This window comes from Talpa occidentalis, unplaced genomic scaffold (genome assembly GCF_014898055.3).
Source record: "Talpa occidentalis isolate TD23 unplaced genomic scaffold, MPIMG_talOcc4v2.1 talOcc4.3, whole genome shotgun sequence".
NCBI classification, from domain to species: domain Eukaryota; kingdom Metazoa; phylum Chordata; class Mammalia; order Eulipotyphla; family Talpidae; genus Talpa; species Talpa occidentalis.
The window spans coordinates 2122110-2140732 of record NW_023603184.1 but is presented as its reverse complement, the minus strand read 5'-3'; the positions used below and the strand labels follow the sequence as shown (position 1 = coordinate 2140732).

At 39.1% G+C, this 18623-nt stretch overlaps 3 protein-coding genes across 3 annotated transcripts; all 3 read right to left on the bottom strand.

Moving 5' to 3' along the window:
* Positions 1-81: 81 nt before the first annotated feature.
* Positions 82-1035, bottom strand: LOC119254233 (olfactory receptor 9G4-like). The gene has a single exon (XM_037521350.1). It carries the CDS (start codon positions 1018-1020, stop codon positions 82-84), a length of 939 nt encoding a protein of 312 aa, XP_037377247.1. The 5' UTR covers positions 1021-1035.
* A 6189-nt stretch (positions 1036-7224) lies between these two features.
* LOC119254232 (olfactory receptor 9G4-like) lies at positions 7225-8178 on the bottom strand. Its single transcript, XM_037521349.1, has one exon. It carries the CDS (start codon positions 8161-8163, stop codon positions 7225-7227), a length of 939 nt encoding a protein of 312 aa, XP_037377246.1. The 5' UTR covers positions 8164-8178.
* A 6006-nt stretch (positions 8179-14184) lies between these two features.
* On the bottom strand, positions 14185-15120 carry LOC119254382 (olfactory receptor 1013-like). The gene has a single exon (XM_037521490.1). It carries the CDS (start codon positions 15118-15120, stop codon positions 14185-14187), a length of 936 nt encoding a protein of 311 aa, XP_037377387.1.
* Between the last annotated feature and the right edge of the window lie 3503 nt (positions 15121-18623).

Here is an 18623-nt window from a genome sequence, read left to right as displayed (position 1 = left end):
AAAGATTGCAACATTTATCGACATGTACACAAACCAAGAATTTGGGAATTGCAATGAGGGCATTCTGCAAAATAGGTGACCTCATCTCTGTGGCCTTAGAGTCTGCATTGCCTTGCAGAAGGCCTCTTTGACATCTTTGTTTCGCACACTGTAGATGAGAGGGTTGAGCAAGGGGTTGATCACAGTGTAGAACAGGGCAGCCAGTTTGTTCTTCTCCGGGGTATAGGTGGAACTTGGCCTGGAGTACATGAACAACAAGGATCCATAAAAGAGCATGACGGAGACCATGTGTGAAGCACAGGTGGAGAAGGCCTTGAACCTTCCTGAGGCCGTGCGGATCTTCAGAATAGCCAGGAAGATATTGAAATATGAAATCAGGATGACAAGAATGCTGGAGAGGACCGTGAAGCCCACCACACCAAGAAGGACTTTTTCATAGACCTGAGTGTCTGTGCAAGACATTTTTAGCAAAGGAGGGACATCACACAAGAAGTCGTCAATGATATTTTTACCACAGAAACTCAGGCGGAAGGTGTTGGCTGTATGGGCTATGGCATTCAAGACCCCGCCTATGTAGGAGCCAGCAACAAGTCCAGTACAGAGAGAATTGGACATAGCACTTGAATAAAGCAATGGGTTGCAGATGGCTGCGTAGCGGTCATAGGACATGGCAGCAAGGAGGTAGCCCTCAGTGTAGGCCACCAGACAGGAAAAGAAGAACTGAGCTCCACACCCAGCCAAGGACATGCGCTCAACTTCTGAAATACAAGTGGCCAGGATCTTGGGAGTATACACAGAAGTGTACCAGAAATCCAAAAAAGACAGATTGCCAATAAAAAAATACATAGGGGTGTGCAGGCGGGAATCAATGTGGATTAAGATAACCAAGGTCATGTTGCCAGACAAGGTTACCAAGTAGAGCATCAGAAATAATCCAAATAGAATCAGCTTCCACTGGGGGTTTGCAGAGAAACCCACCAAGATGAATTCAGTCAGGATGGTGCGATTGCCAACTTCCATGTCTGCAGAGGAGAAAGACTGATAAGGAATGGGGGGGGGAATGATTTAGGATTTGATAAATAATGATATCAATTAAGTCAGCCATTACCAAGAGGTTTACATATTTATAGCTATGACTATCTGGAATGACAGAACTTGGGTTTGTTTTGTGAAGGTAACTGGAGAATGGAACTGGAATCTGATTTTGAAACTAGGGGTTTCACATAGTAAATATTTGATGCAGAGAAAGGCACTGGGGATTTGACGTAGTAAATATTTGATGCAGAGAAAGGCCCTACTTGTCGATAAACAAGAAAAATAAAAAAATCACATCCTCTGACTAAGTCAGGTCAAATCTTACTAGGTAAAGAAGAGTTGAAAAGACCCAGATGTGTATTTGTATGTCTCTCCACTTTCATAGGGACACTCAAATAATTTTCATATCCTTTATACATTATTGATGATCTATGTGTCTTATGCTGACAGTTACACAAATACGAACAAACTGTTCTATGGCTGCTAGTAACATTAATATATTCTTGTTCCAGTTGGTGCTTTAAATTCTAATCTGAATCCATGTTATCCTTCCCACGACATCATAAGGCAGGTGCTATTATGATCCTTGTAGGATTTAAGAAGATTTTCCAAGGTTACAGGACTGATCAACAGCAGAGGAAGTATTTGAACCCAGAATTTTCTTTATCATGAGTGTGTGCTCTTACTGTTAAGCCATTTATGTCTTTTATAGATGAATCCTTTACATTGTTCTCTTGCTAAGATAATGTTGTAACTTTCTGACAACCTGAAAATCATTACTTATTAATAAGAGCTTTAAAAATATTTTTAATAATGCTTCCCCCCACCTCCTCTTGTTCACATGAGGTTTATATTCATATCAGGGATTTTTATATAGGAGATGCTGACCATTAGGAAGAACCCAAGTATCGGTGCCAAGAATTCATGAAAAGTCATGAAATCTTTGAAGTTCATATCTTGAAGCTCCATAAATATCAGAGAGAAACTAAAAGGAGGTTCTAATTTAAACCATTGCAGACTTAGGGCTGCTTCTGCATTAGAGAAACAGCCTGGTTTTCCAAGGACCAGCTGACTTTTCCCTCTAGCTGAAATGGATTTGGGAAAAATCTAACGCTAACAAAGGACTTTGATTGGCCTTCATGTTTAAAATATTTACCTTTAAGATAAGGCAGAGTTTGTTTGTGACTAGAATGCACACGTTGGTTTTCTGTCTCAATGTCTACTCTCTCCCTCTATTAGGAAGTAAGGCAGCTTCATTTTTAAATACCCACTCTCCTAATCTGTTGTAACTGATGGTGTTCAGAGAGGACATGACTTGATGGTAACACTGTGTAAACACAGCTGGGCATCCTGCAGAGCTACAGTCTTTACAGTGCCCAGTATCTCCTCACTGCATGCAAAGCACAGAGGCTGTAGACCCACAGCCACTGTTCTGTGAGTTGCCTCAGCTCACCTCTGTAGCCCTAGTTTGCACTTGTCTACATCTATTTGCGACTTCAATTATAGTGCCAAACTCTAATATTTAAAAGAGAAAGAAACAAACTAAACCACAAATCAGTCCTCTTTAGGACATATTGGAGGAGGGAAACACAATTCCTAACTAGTTTCCTGATTTCAAAAGTCGATTCTGTTGATCTACCTGTGAATCTGGGATGGTCGTGTGGTTTTTTGAACCCAATAACTTGCCACATAAGCCACAGAATGTGCATGTCAGATTGGGGATGTGTCCTGAAAAAGAGGCTGCATCCCTCTGTGACCTCAGCTAATAGCACTGGCCCCCAGGTTTGTGAGTGGGTCCACTTTATGATCTAGCCTCCAGCTAATCTAACAGAGAACCACAGATCAAGAACTTTGGTGCAAGCCCGGCTCTCAGCAAGCAGGTCTGGCATAGGAAACCTTCTTTCACTGCATAACTGGAATGGCACCTTACTTCAAATCCTGATTTAAAAGCTCTTTAATTTTGGGAATAAATAACTTCCCATTCATTTTTATTCACCAAAATAAGCAGGGAAAACATCAGGATTGTATGTATAAAATGCATAGTCACATGTAGACACAGGAAGTACTTAACTAAGGATTTTTTTTTCAAAAGGAAAAATAATTCCTGACTTATTTATAAAATCTGAGGTTTAGGGGCCTCCCCTGGTGGCACAGCAGTTAAGCGCTGGGCTTCAAAGCTGTCCGCAGCCTCTGCAGTGATGGTTCGATCCCCGGCCACCGGCGAGGGTCCCACAAGGCGCGCAGACCTCTCCTGCCACCCGTTGCTCCCCTCAGTAATGTATTTCATCTGTCTGCCTGTTCTGTTCCCTGCTCTGGCCCTGGTGAATTCTCTCACCCTCCCACACTTCTGACTGTACCCAGTGCTTGTATAAATAAATAAATAAATCTTAAAAAAAAAATCTGAGGTTTAGGGAAAAAGATAATAGGATATGCTTCTAGAGGAAATGGTATCCTCCAGTAACCTTCTCATATCCTGAAGGTTGATTCCTTCACTTCTACCTCCCCTTCAACCTACCAGAAAATCTGGTGCCTCTAATTTCTTAGCATATCTTAAACCTGAATGCTTCTCTCCACCTCTACTGCTGCCAAGCTGGGATAAGCCACCTTGACTCTAATATCTAAAAGTGGAGAAAGCAAACTAAATTACAAATCAATCCTTTTTATTATATGTTGGGGGGGGGGAATTCCTTGCTAAATTCATGATTTCAAAGGTAGATGCTGTTTTTCTACCTTGGAAAATGGGATGGTCTTCTGGTGTGTCTGAACCAGTAACTTGCCACATAAGGGAAAAATATAGCAATATCCTTCTTCCTTCTAACTGGTCTACAGAGTCATCTGTCTACAATCTAGAACCTGTCTATACTAACCAGAGTCATTTGTTCATTTCAAAAAAAGGCTAGTCATGTCACTCATGTACAAAAAACAACCCTATGTGTTCCCAACTGATTCTAAGTCTAATCCTGTACAGTCACCTAAGGGTCCTCAATAGCAGGTCTGCATTACCCACAGCCTTTCTAGCCTGAGACCCACACTGTCTACCATTCTGCTCCAGCTGTGCTAACCTTGTCAGTCTCTCAGGCCCAGCATGGAAGATGCTTGCACTGTCTCTCTGCCTGAAACACTATTTCCCAGATTTATTCAAGGCACACACTCTCCTCTCCTCTAAGTGTCATTCAAATGTCATTTTCTGATTAAATCCCATTCTCACCAGTCTGTTAGACTCCCCCTGCCTTCCTCCCATCAGCAGTCCCTACCTGTCTTATTTTGCTCTGACTCAGCTCTATTTTCAACAAGACCTACTGTCACCTTCTGACTCCTGTTTCTAAGCTGGCTGACCATTTCATCCACCAGAATGCATTCACCACAGACAGAAAGTTTTCTGTTTTGTTTACTGCTGTATCCCAGTGTATAGTACAGCTCCTAGCAACTAGTTGTCACTAAAGAATTATTTGTAGAGCAAATAAATGGATAATTACCTTTATATTTTGGGGCTTTCCCCTCTTCCAAATATTCTCCCTTTCAAACTGTGCTCCAATTATTCAGGACATATATAGCATCACGAAAACTTTCCTGGCTTGGTATACTATCTCACTCATAAGAAAAAGGAGTGACTGAAGGAGAGGACTCTCAATCATCAAACTCACAACCATCCAGAAGGACCTAAATCTATCCTGACTTTGAAAGAAATGCCAAAGGAAAGTGAATGTGAATGAAAGATAGGAAAGGTTGGTGCAATCATCCCAAAGCATCCCTTTGGGAATGGCTTCTCCAGTGGGAGGCTCCCCTATGCAGCTCTGTCTCTGGCCCATTCCTGGAGCACCTAAATTCTACAGAAGAACGTGTTCCTCTGGCAACTGAGCATGGATAGCAAGAAGTGGAAATATCATACTAGTAGTTTGCACAGCAAAGAATATTTCAACTACTAGAGTCTGAAAAAAGCTAGTTTGTTTTTATAACCTCTTATTTTCTCCAAGTGAACATTTTCACTGAGCAGGATTACCAGACTGAATTTCAATTCTAGATGGAGTTTCATAGATCATTAGTTAGAATCCTATTTAGAAGGGCGAATGTGCACGTGCGTGCGTATCTGTGTTAAAAGTGATCCTTTGAGAGCCAGGCCAGACTCTGTATCTCCCTTCCAAATGCAACTGAGCTTACAGGGAAGCCAAACCACCTCACTGGCCGCATCCAGGTAACTTACCTTTCTCCGGAAGGACAGTCCTGGAAGTGACACGCTCTTCCCTTCCTTCTGCATATTGGCAGGATTTGTTGGACCCAATATATGTATTTCCTTAATAGTCCTTTGTGTTGTTATTCTTCCATACAGTAACCCAGAAAAATGTGCCTTAGTCTCTAAAGACTCATTTAAATTTCATTTGGAGTATGGGGATGATATATTAATTAGGACATGATGAAAAGACAAGTGTTTTATTAAGAGTATAATAGAACAGATAGAAGTCACAATACAATAATCAGGTGCTTGATGATAGAAACTCTCCAAGTTGCACTAATTAGACTTTTCCAGAGTATATCAGGTGGCTCATAATTGTTTCTCATCTTATGCTCTTCTGTATGTTCAGTTTCCCCCTCCTTGTCTCATTATCCAAAAAAAAAAAAAATCCTATCAGTCCAATGCATAATTAATTGAATCACATCTGCCATTAATTTGTATTTTAAAACCCTGAAACGCAGGTGCTTAGAATGTGACTGTATTTGAAGAAAAGGCCTTATAGAAGGTGATTAAGTTGAAGGAGAGGATCTTAATCTCAATAGGACTGGCTTCTTTATATCAAAAGCCAATAGAAATGTAGATACACAGAGACAGCAAGGAAGCTGTGCATAGAGACAAGATTGTGGGGGGTCACAGCAGAAGGCAGCACTCTGCAACCCAAGAAGGAGGCCCCACAGCAAAGGGCCCCTGTTGGCACCTTGCACTTGGCCTTGGGTCCTCCAGAACTGTAATGAAGTAAATGGCTTGGTGACCCGGTCTGTGGTGTTTTGTTATGGCAGCCCTGGCTAAGGAATATATCAACACTAAGCATGTTTTTTTATTTTTGTCTTTTATGTGATATGTAAAACAACTACCAAAATTAAAAAATTGTGATGCGTGATAATGAATATTCTCTAATTTTTCATTAATTCATTTATAAACTTGCAAGAAAACACAAACATTTATAGAACCTTAATTTTTGCCAATCATTGCTTCACTTAGTGGAAATTTTTATTCCAAAATGCTTTTGGATGTAAAGCTTTTTGTAATCGATTTATTCTTATATCTCCATTCCTGTCTATTCTCACATCTGAGGTAAAAGATATTCGTTTGTTTTATGTAACTATCCTGAACGTGCAGTGTTGTTGTAAAGCATATTTTTAAAAATACCAATTAAACCTATCATGTACTGAATATGGATTGGTAAATGTTTTTGTAGTTAGAACATACTGGTGGAAGAAAAGAAGCATTGAGTCTAGAATAAAGTGGAGTTTTTATATATGGGGTTGTTTATTTTCATTTGCCCCACTTATTATTTTCATTCAGGGGGAATAGGAACTAGAATGAAATATAAGGGGAGTATAACAGAGTTCCCATACTCTGTGGGTTACTCTTTAGCATAATAAACAATCCCAGAAACACGTTTTTCTCCATGGACTTAGAAAGGGATATTGGTTGTTCTCTTTTTTGCAATCTAAACAACTCAAATACTTAGCCTAATATTATATGATATAGGAGACACAAATTAATATATTTTCTGTGTTCTCAAGTAGAGTTTTATGAAGAAATTTGGAAGGATTACCTTAATAAAAATAAATATTTCTAAAATCTTGAGTAAATTTCCTACACTAGAGCCAGTTCCAAATCGTTCCCTAACAAATCGTTCCCAATCCTCAAAATCAAAATATGTGCATAGAAACCATCCACTTTTTCTTTCCAAGTTCCCCCAAAATAAATTTTATTAAAATCAGGTATGGCAAAGTCGTGAAATACGGTATCATGGAACATCAAATAACCCAATAGTATAGGTTTAAAATAATTTATTAACAACAAAATAATAACAAGAGTGGTTTGATCAAAGTTTCAGAGTTTTAGGAATAACTTCCGGCATTTATATGAAAGATTGCAACATTTATGAACATGTACACAAACCAAGAATTTGGGAATTGCAATGAGGGCATTCTGCAAAATAGGTGACCTCATCTCTGTGGCCTTAAGGTCTGCACTGCCTTGCAGAAGGCCTCTTTGACATCTTTGTTTCGCACACTGTAGATGAGAGGGTTGAGCAAGGGGTTGATCACAGTATAGAACAGGGCAGCCAGTTTGTCCTTCTCTGGGGCATAGGTGGAACTTGGCCTGGAGTACATGAACAACATGGATCCATAAAAGAGCATGACGGAGACCATGTGTGAAGCACAGGTGGAGAAGGCCTTGCGCCTTCCTGAGGCCGTGCGAATCTTCAGAATAGCAAGGAAGATATTGAAATATGAAATCAGGATGACAAGAATGCTGGAGAGGACTGTGAAGCCCACCAAACCCAGGAGGACTTTTTCATAGATCTGGGTGTCTGTGCAAGACATTTTTACCAAAGGAGGGACATCACAGAAGAAGTCTTCAATGATATTTTTACCACAGAAACTCAGGCGGAAGGTGTTGGCTGTATGGGCTATGGCATTCAAGATCCCGCCTATGTAGGAGCCAGCAACAAGTCCAGTACAGAGAGAATTGGACATAGCACTTGAATAAAGCAATGGGTTGCAGATGGCTGCGTAGCGGTCATAGGACATGGCAGCAAGGAGGTAGCCCTCAGTGTAGGCCACCAGACAGGAAAAGAAGAACTGAGCTCCACACCCAGCCAAGGATATGCGCTCAACTTCTGAAATACAAGTGGCCAGGATCTTGGGAGTATACACAGAAGTGTACCAGAAATCCAAAAAAGACAGATTGCCAATAAAAAAATACATAGGGGTGTGCAGGCGGGAATCAATGTGGATTAAGATAACCAAGGTCATGTTGCCAGACAAGGTTATCAAGTAGAGCGTCAGAAATAATCCAAATAGAATCAGCTTCCACTGGGGGTTTGCAGAGAAACCCACCAAGATAAATTCAGTCAGGATGGTGCGATTGCCAACTTCCATGTCTGCAGAGGAGAAAGACTGATAAAGAATGAGGGGGGAATGATTTAGGATTTGATAAATAATGATATCAATTAAGTCAGCCATTACCAAGAGGTTTACAGATTTATAGCTATGACTATCTGGAATGACAGAACTTGGGTTTGTTTTGTGAAGATTACTGGAGAATGAACTGGAATCTGATTTTGAAACTAGGGGTTTCACATAGTAAATATTTGATGCAGAGAAAGGCACTGGGGATTTGACGTAGTAAATATTTGATGCAGAGAAAGGCCCTACTTGTCAGCAAACAAGAAAAATAAAAAATCACATCCTCTGACTAAGTCAGGTCAAATCTTACTAGGTAAAGAAGAGTTGAAAAGACCCAGATGTGTATTTGTATGTCTCTCCACTTTCATAGGGACACTCAAATAATTTTCATATCCTTTATACATTATTGATGATCTATGTGTCTTATGCTGACAGTTACACAAATACGAACAAACTGTTCTATGGCTGCTAGTAACATTAATATATTCTTGTTCCAGTTGGTGCTTTAAATTCTATTCTGAATCCATGTTATCCTTCCCACGACATCATAAGGCAGGTGCTATTATGATCCTTGTAGGATTTAAGAAGATTTTCCAAGGTTACAGGACTGATCAACAGCAGAGGAAGTATTTGAACCCAGAATTTTCTTTATCATGAGTGTGTGCTCTTACTGTTAAGCCATTTATGTCTTTTATAGATGAATCCTTTGCATTGTTCTCTTGCTAAGATAATGTTGTAACTGTCTGACAATCTGAAAATCATTACTTACTAACAAGAGCTTTAAAAATATTTTTAATAATGCTTCCCCCCACCTCCTCTTGTTCACATGAGGTTTATATTCATATCAGGGATTTTTATATAGGAGATGCTGACCATTAGGAAGAACCCAAGTATCGGTGCCAAGAATTCATGAAAAGTCATGAAATCTTTGAAGTTCATATCTTGAAGCTCCATAAATATCAGAGAGAAACTAAAAGGAGGTTCTAATTTAAACCATTGCAGACTTAGGGCTGCTGCTGCATTAGAGAAACAGCCTGGTTTTTCAAGGACCAGCTGACTTTTCCCTCTAGCTGAAATGGGATTGGGAAAATCTAACACTAACAAAGGACTTTGATTGGCCTTCATGCTTAAAATATTTGCCTTTAAGATAACCCAGAGTTTGTTTGTGACTAGAATGCACACGTTGGTTTTCTATCTCAATGTCTACTCTCTCCCTCTATTAGGAAGTAAGGCAGCTTCATTTTTAAATACCCACTCTCCTAATCTGTTGTAACTGATGGTGTTCAGAGAGGACATGACTTGATGGTAACACTGTGTAAACACAGCTGGGCATCCTGCAGAGCTACAGTCTCTACAGTGCCCAGTATCTCCTCACTGCATGCAAAGCACAGAGGCTGTAGACCCACAGCCACTGTTCTGTGAGCTGCCTCAGCTCACCTCTGTAGCCCTAGTTTGCACTTGTCTACATCTATTTACGACTTCAATTGTAGTGCCAAACTCTAATATTTAAAAGAGAAAGAAACAAACTAAACCACAAATTAGTCCTCTTTACGATATATTGGAGGAGGGAAACACAATTCCTAACTAGTTTCCTGATTTCAAAAGTCAATTCTGCTGATCTACCTGTGAATCTGGGATGGTCGTGTGGTTTTTTGAACCCAATAACTTGCCACATAAGCCACAGAATGTGCATGTCAGATTGGGAATGTTTCCTGAAAAAAGGGGCTGCATCCCTCTGTGACCTCAGCTAATAGCACTGGCGCCCCGGTTTGTGAGTGGATCCATTTTATCATCTGGTCTCCAGCTAATCGAACAGAGAACCTCAGACCACAAACTTTGGTGCAAGCCCGGCTCTCAGCAAGCAAGTCTGGCATAGGAAGACTTGTCATTGTATAACTGGAATGGCACCTTACTTCAAATCCTGATTTAAAGCTCTTTAATCTTGCGAATAAATAATTTTCCATTCACATTTATTCACCCAAAAAGCAGGGAAAACATCAGGGCTGCAAATATAAAATGCATAGTCACATGTAGACACAGGAAGTACCTAACTAAGGATTTTATTTTTCAAAAGGAAAAATAATTCCTGACATATTTATAAAAGCTGAGTTTGAGGAAAAAAGATAATAGGACAGGTTTCTAGAGGGAAATAATGTGAGTCACAAGGGCAGTATCCTATAGTAACCTTCTAAAATCCTGAAGGTTGATTCCTTCACTCCAACCTCCTCTTCAACCTATCAGAAAATCTGGTGCCTCTAATTTTTTAGCATGTCTTAAAACTGAACACTTCTCTCCACCTCTGCTGCTGCCATTCTGGGATAAGCACCATGCCTCTAATATCTAAAAGTGGAGAAAGCAAACTAAACTATAAATCAATCCTTTTTATGCTATGTTGGGGGGAAATTTCCTTGCTAAATTCATGATTTCAAAAGTAGATTCTGTTTTTCTACCTTGGAATCTGGGAAGTCTTCTGGTGTGTTTGAACCAATAACTTGCCACATAAGGGGAAAATATTGCAATATCCTTCTTCCTTCTAACTGGTCTACGGAGTCATCTGTCTATAATCTAAGGTTCCTTACAAAAAAGGCTAGTCATGTCACTCATGTACAAAAAACAACCCTATGTGTTCCCAACTGATTCCAAGTCTAATCCTGTACAGTCACCTAAGGGTCCTCAATAGCAGGTCTGCATTACCCACAGCCTTTCTAGCCTGATACCCACACTGTCTACCATTCTGCTCCAGCTGTGCTAACCTTGTCAGTCTCTCAGGCCCAGCATGGAAGATGCTTGCACTGTCTCTCTGCCTGAAACACTATTTCCCAGATTTATTCAAGGCACACACTCTCCTCTCCTATAAGTACCATTCAAATGTCATTTTCTGATTAAATGCCATCCTCACCAGTCTGTTAGACTCCCCCTGCCTTCCTCCCATCAGCAGTCCCTACCTGTCTTATTTTGCTCTGACTCAGCTCTATTTTCAACAAGACCTACTGTCACCTTCTGACTCCTGTTTCTAAGCTGGCTGACCATTTCATCCACCAGAATGCATTCACCACAGACAGAAAGAGTTTTCTGTTTTGTTTACTGCTGTATCCCAGTGTATAGTACAGTTCCTAGCAACTAGTTGTCACTAAAGAATTATTTGTAGAACAAATAAATGGATAATTACCTTTATATTTTGGGGCTTCCCACTCTCCCAAAGTATTATCTCTTTCAAACTGTGCTCCAATTATTCAGGACATATATAGCATCACGAAAACTTTCCTGGCTTGGTATACTATCTCACTCATAAGAAAAAGGAGTGACTGAAGGAGAGGACTCACAACCATCAAACTCACAACCATCCAGAAGGACCTAAATCTATCCTGACTTTGAAAGAAATGCCAATGAAAAGTGAATGTGAATGAAAGATAGGAAAGGTTGGTGCAATCATCCCAAAGCATCCCTTTGGGAATGGCATCTCCAGTGGGAGGCTCCCCTATGCAGCTCTGTCTCTGGCCCATTCCTGGAGCACCTAAATTCTACAGAAGAACGTGTTCCTCTAGCAACTGAGCATGAATAGCAAGTAGTGGAAATATCATACTAGCAGTTTGCACAGCAAAGAATATCTCAACTACTAGAGTCTGAAAAAAGCTAGTTTGTTTTTATAACCTCTTATTTTCTCCAAGTGAACATTTTCACTGAGCAGTATTACCAGACTGAATTTCAATTCTAGATGGAGTTTCATAGATCATTAGTTAGAATCCTATTTAGAAGGGCGAATGTGCACGTGCGTGCGTATCTGTGTTAAAAGTGATCCTTTGAGAGCCAGGACAGACTCTGTATCTCCCTTCCAAATGCAACTGAGCTTACAGGGAAGCCAAACCACCTCACTGTTCTCATCCAGGTAACTTACCCTTTCTCCGGAAGGACAGTCCTGGAAGTGACACGCTCTTCCCTTCCTTCTGCATATTGGCAGGATTTGTTGGACCCAATATATGTATTTCCTTAATAGCCCTCTGTGTTATTATTCTTCCACATAGTAACCCAGAAAAATGTGCCTTAGTCTCTAAAGACTCATTTAAATTTCATTTGGAGTATGGGGATGATATATTAATTAGGACATGATGAAAAGAGAAGTGTTTTATTAAGAGTACAATAGAACAGATAGAAGTCACAATATAATAATCAGGTGCTTGATGACAGAAACTCTCCAAGTTGCACTAATTAGACTTTTCCAGAGTATGTCATGTGGCTCATGAATTTTTCCCTCATCTTATGCTCTTCTGTATGTTCAGTTTCCCCCTCCTTGTCTCATTATCCAAAAAAAAAAAAAATACTATCAGTCCAATGCACGATTAACTGAATCACATCTGCCATAAATTTGTATTTTAAAACCCTAAAACACAGGTGCTTAAACTGTGACTGTATTTGGAGAAAAGGCCCTATAAAAAGTGATTAAGTTGAAGGGAAAGATCCTAATATCAAAAGCCAATAGAAATGTAGATACACAGAGATAGCAAGGAAGCTGTGCATAGAGACAAGATTTTGGGGGTCACAGCAGAGGGCAGCACTCTGCAAGGCAAGAAGGAGGCCTCACAGCAAAGGGCCCCTGTTGGCACCTTGCACTTGGCCTTGGGTCCTCCAGAACTGTGATGAAATAAATGGCTTGGTGACCTGGTCTTTGGTGTTTTGTTATGGCAGACCTGGCTAAGGAATATATCAACACTAAGTTTGTTCTTTTTTTTTGTTTGTTTTTGTTTTTGTCTCTTATGTGATATGTGAAACAACTACCAAAATTTTAAAAAGTGATATATGATAATGAATATTCTCTAATTTTTCATTAATTCATTTATAAACTTGCAAGAAAACACAAACATTTATAGAACCTTAATTTTTGCCAATCATTGCTTCACCTAGTGGTAATTTATTCCAAAACCTCTTTTGGATGTAAAGCTTTTTGTAATCTATTTATTTCTATACCTCCATTCCTGTCTGTTCAATAGACTTCCATCCTTTTGCTCTTGATTCATCAAGTATAGAAAATACTATTTTACTGGAAGCTCTCAGTATCTGAAGGAGCATATTTATATTTTCTAGCATCTAATCCATGGAAGTCTTTGTGCTATAGTTTGCCAAGAAATGGGAATCAGAAAAGAAAAAAAAAAAATAGACTCATCTCGGAGGGAATTTTCCTGTAGATAATTTACTCTGGACTTCCTAACTCTATCTCTCAACAAAGAGGGCAAGAATCTTTGGAGTCACAATTCTAGGTCTGCATTCTTATTTTTTCACCTGCCAACTACAGGATGAAAGCAAGTCAGTTCATCCTGACAAATTGCTAATCCAAACAATCCAGCTAATCCTGACAATGATCCCATAACTACTTGTATCATTTCCCTCTAGGTTAAGGGATAGATTAAAATAGTAAACATAAAAGCAACTTACAACCTTTCAGTCAAACTTTTTTTTTTGTCTGTAAGTGGTCTCATTTTTTATTTTATTTTTTATAATAAATTTTATTTTTATATTCCCCATACAATTGCAACCCCCTTATTTTGACCCCAATCCCTCCCCTCCCGCCCCTTACCCCCCATAGAGTGTCTCTGGTTCATAGTTTTTTGTTGATTTTGATTTTCACTTTCTTATAGCTATTCAATATTCTGGTCCCTTATTTAAGTTTTCTAGATTCCTGCTATGAGTGAGACCATCCGGTATTTTTCTTTTTCTTTCTGGAATAAATCCTCTCTTTCAACAATTGTAAAATTCCAGTAATTCCATATTTCTGTCTATTCTAAGCAGTATATAAGAAGCTTTTTTTCAAATGACCATGTCTCATTTACAACCATATTCAAATATATTTGTGACAACCTAAAAAAACAAATGTAGGTTAGTGTTTTACATTATTGTGACTTAGTTGTAGTTCATTTTATTTATTTATGAGTGCATACACTAACAATGACTTGGAAATAATCTCTAAATTAAAATGCAGCCAAGCTGACCAAGTATCTTCATTTAAGAAAACTTTGCTCTATCTACCATCTTCTTCAGGGCATCCTTAACATCTTTATTTCTTAAGCTATATATTAAAGGATTCAGCATGGGTATCACCACAGTATAGAACACTGACACCACTTTATCCCTCTCCAGGGCATAGCTAGTACTTGGCCGAGAATAAATGAAAAGAATCGAGCCATAGTACAAGGTGACAGCTGTCAGGTGAGAGCCACAGGTGGAGAAGGCCTTGAGACGGCCTTGGGCAGAGCGTATCTTCAAGATGGCAGCAATGATGAAGAGGTAGGAGGCGAGAATGAGCACAGTGGGAGTAATGACATTGGAGGCAAGTATGAAATAGAGCACAGACTGGTAGCTCTCCTTCACATCACAGGCCAGCTTCACAAGTGGGGGCAGATCACAGAAGAAATCATCAATGACATTGTTCCCACAGAAACTCAGAGTAAATGTCTCACTGGTAATGATGGTTGAGTTAATAAAGCCACCAAGGTATGATGCTGCAACAAGACTGCTACATAACCTGAAGGACATGGCCTGGGAGTAAAGCAGGGGGTTGGAGATGGCCACATAGCGGTCATAAGCCATGGCGGCCAGCAGGTAGCACTCACTGTAGGCCAGCCCAGCTGAGAAGAAGAACTGGGCCAGGCAGCCAGCAAAGGAGATGCTTTTGTCATCAGAGATGCAGGTCATGAGGATTTTGGGAGCATAGACAGAGGAATACCAGAGATCCAGAAATGACAGGTTTCCAATGAAGAAATACATGGGTGTGTGGAGCCGAGAATCAGCACAGATCAGAGAGATCAGGGTGATGTTTCCTAAGAGACTGAAGATGTAAATCATGAGGAAGATGAAAAAGAGGACTCTCTGCAACCACAAGTCTGCCGTGAACCCTAGAAGTATGAACTCTTTCACTTGGGTGAAATTTTTCTCATCCATCAATGTTGGTTTTCTAAGGTCCCTTTCTGTGAAAAGAATAGTATACATGTCATGATTTAAGATAGCCATGTAGCAGAAACATTAATTCAAAAGGGCACCTGCACCCCTATGTTTATAGCAGCACTATTTCCAATAGCTAAGCTATGGAAACAACCCAAATGCCCAAAAATAGATGACTGGATCAAGAAGATATGGTACATATACACAATGGAATATTACTCAGCAATCAAAAAGATAAACACATGCAATTTGCAGCAACATGGATGGGGCTGGAAGGGATCATGCTCAGTAAAATAAGTCAGAAAGAAAAAGAAAAATACCGGATGGTCACATCATAGCAGGAATTTAGAAAACCTAAATAAGAGACCAGGAAAAAGACTAATTATAATAAAGTAAAAATCAAAATCAACAAGTAACTATAAACAAGAGACACACTAAGGAGGGTGGAGGGAGGAGGGATTAGGGTTAAAATAAAGGGGGTGGGAATTGTATGGGGACTATAACCAAGATGAAAATGCATACGTTGTGCAAAAATAAAAAATGATGTAAAAATATATAAAAGAAAAAAATAAATTTAAATAAATTTAAATTTTTTTTAAATAAAAAAAAAGAGAAAAAGATAGCCGTGTATCCGCTTTACCCATTGTTTGTCCTTTTAGGTCATTGGAAACCTCAACATCAATGTTGTTCTTTGTGAGACATGGTTATTCTATATGAAGATCATTCTTTTTAGATAACTGACAAATCCATCCTATGATGCTTTGAAAGACCAGTTATCATGCACATAACATACTGGTTTCAAACATGTATTTTTAAACTAAGTTTTCCTCCTTTCAAGGAGGGTGATTTGTTTATCTTCCCTTCTACTTATAATTAAGGTGGCTGGGGAACAAGTAGAAGAGATGAAAGGGAGCTTGAAGAATTGCTCTGTTTTCTCTTCTTGACCTTGACTCATTTGTCTTTCCTAGAGTATTACATTATTCTACCTATATTTGCAATATGCTTGGAAGTGTATTTTACATGAATTCCTTGAAGGCGGTAATTATATTTTATTCAACTTTTACCCATAAAGCTAGAATACAGTTATGCATAAAGTAATGGGTAATGAATAAAAGAGAAGACTTGCTTAGATAATAAGAATTTGAGACTGTAGTTACCTGTATGACCCTTATATGGACAATGACGGGAAACATAAATATTGATCAATTAATCATTGGATTCCCAATCCCTATAGAATCAAGAGTCAAAGGGGAAAAAAAGAAACAAAAAGGGCAATCTTGGCAAACTGAGTGGTTTGGGGAATGTGGTAGGCTGAAAATGGGCTGTAAATATATCTGGGTTCTAATTCCTGGAAACTGCAAATTTTGCCTTAAAAAGAAACAATTAATTAAAATTACTGGATAGCTTCTCTCCTATGTGGAGTATAGAGAAACAACACACGGTAAGGTAGAACAAAACCAATAATAAGCCCTAGAAATCTGACTGTGAATTGAGCCTATGGGCAGAGGGTGAGAAAGGGACAATAGAGAGGAGTGCCCAGGAGACTTTGGTGCAGGATAATGGGTGCCTTGGTGGTGAGTGGGGTGTGTACTAAACACCTAAAGGGTGTGCCCCATCCCTCTAAATCATATACCATGTTGTAAACCAATGTTGCTTCATTAATGGATTTTTTTAAAAACCACCTAGTGATTTTAAAAAAAACTGCAATGGAAAGATTATCAGGGCAGTCTTTAACTGCAATCACAGCATTATAAGAAGGTGGCAAAGAGAGACATGACTGCCAACACAAGGGGAGAGGCTGGACCAATTACCACCCAAGGATGGCCCAGGCCACAAAAGCCCAGGAGGAACAAATTCTCCAACAGAGCCTCTGGGTGGTTTATATTATATAAACCCTGCCCTGCCAGCACCTTGATTTTACCCTGTGATGTTGAGTTTAGACATCTGCCCTCCAGAAGTGTGGGGCACCAGGTTTTGGCAATTTGTTATTACAGCATGTTGGGCGATTCAACCTCGACACATCTCTCCTTCAAGATAGGAGACAGGACTATTGCTAACATTCGCTTCTCTCTGTCAGAACACTGCTAGAACAGACCATAGTCAAAACAGGGTTAAATTATGATTGACAAGTTTCTGAACAGGCAGGAGATATAATAGTGCTATTAGATCCAAGACTTTCAAATCTCTTATGCTTGAAGCTTGAGGGAAAAACAAAAAAAAAAAAAACCTAAATTTTGGATTCATGCCAGGTAATGGACTTATAAATGAGCTTGAAAAGTAAAGCATTGTTCTCTTGGAATCTATTTGATGGTAAGATTCTATTCAGGTTTAATATAACTATCAATGCCATAGTTGTTAGAGAAGAAGTTCTTCAGTAATAAAAAATAAAGGCTTGGAAAGTGACATTTTAGTTTCCTTAGTATTTCACAGCTGTTAAGTGCCAAGATCATTTTGAGCAAAATGATTCCTGGAAGCTTAAGACCAAGAATCAAGAGACATGAGTTCTGATCTTTGCTGGATGCTGCCAATTTTAAATAAAATTATGATCTCCAAAACTTTCTTAGTTGAGTGGGACTTTCTACGCTCACTTGAAAACTGTAAGTTAAAACTCTGTTTTGAGTTCACTGTGATCCTGTTTATCTCTGCAATCTATTCTTTAGACAGATTTGCTGTACTTCACAAGGATCTCTGTCTAAGCTGGGACCCCCAAGAGTTTCATGTGTTCCCATGTAAAAACTTCCCCTTCTAGGAAATAATTGGACTTGCTTATAAAATCTACCATTGGAAACGAAAATTGCATGATCCTTTTTTTGCTCATTTCACTTGTTTTTCTGTACAGTCATTTAAATATAAAATAAACATCCATGTCAATGCATACATTTATGAATATGAACATCAATGCTTTTACAAATAGAAAAATGACTTATGATGGCTTAGTGTGATATATAAGACACAATTAAATAGAACAAACTAATAAACATGAAAAGGAAAGTTAAGACCTGGCTATAAATAGAAGCAAAGATAAAATTTGTTGCACACCAACAAATCCTATCCTCTGCTCTGTGCAGACCTCTGATTAGACTGGACCACTTTGTAGAAGCACAAATATATAATTAGTAGCACTCAGAAGACAAGTAAATCCACCTAAAGTTTGGACAAAGCATTACCACTCTTGCTATCTTGAATTTTGAAGTCATTTCTCCCACAGTTTCTTACAAAGATAATGAGTAAAATATAAGCATAACATACCTTTATGTATGTAGGCACACACAAAAAGGAGATCTTTGAGTTACCTTTACTTGCCATTCATTTACTTGAAGCTGGCAGCAAGTCTTACTGTACTCAAGAGATGCTCAGAAACCTTCTCTGCATAAAATATCTCTTCTCCACATCTTTCAAACACTTCCTTTCACCAAGAGACCTCTTGAAGAGGATGTCTCTAACATGGTCACTCAAAAGAAGTCAGTCTCCAAATGACCTCTCAGCCTTCTCCAGGCTTAATG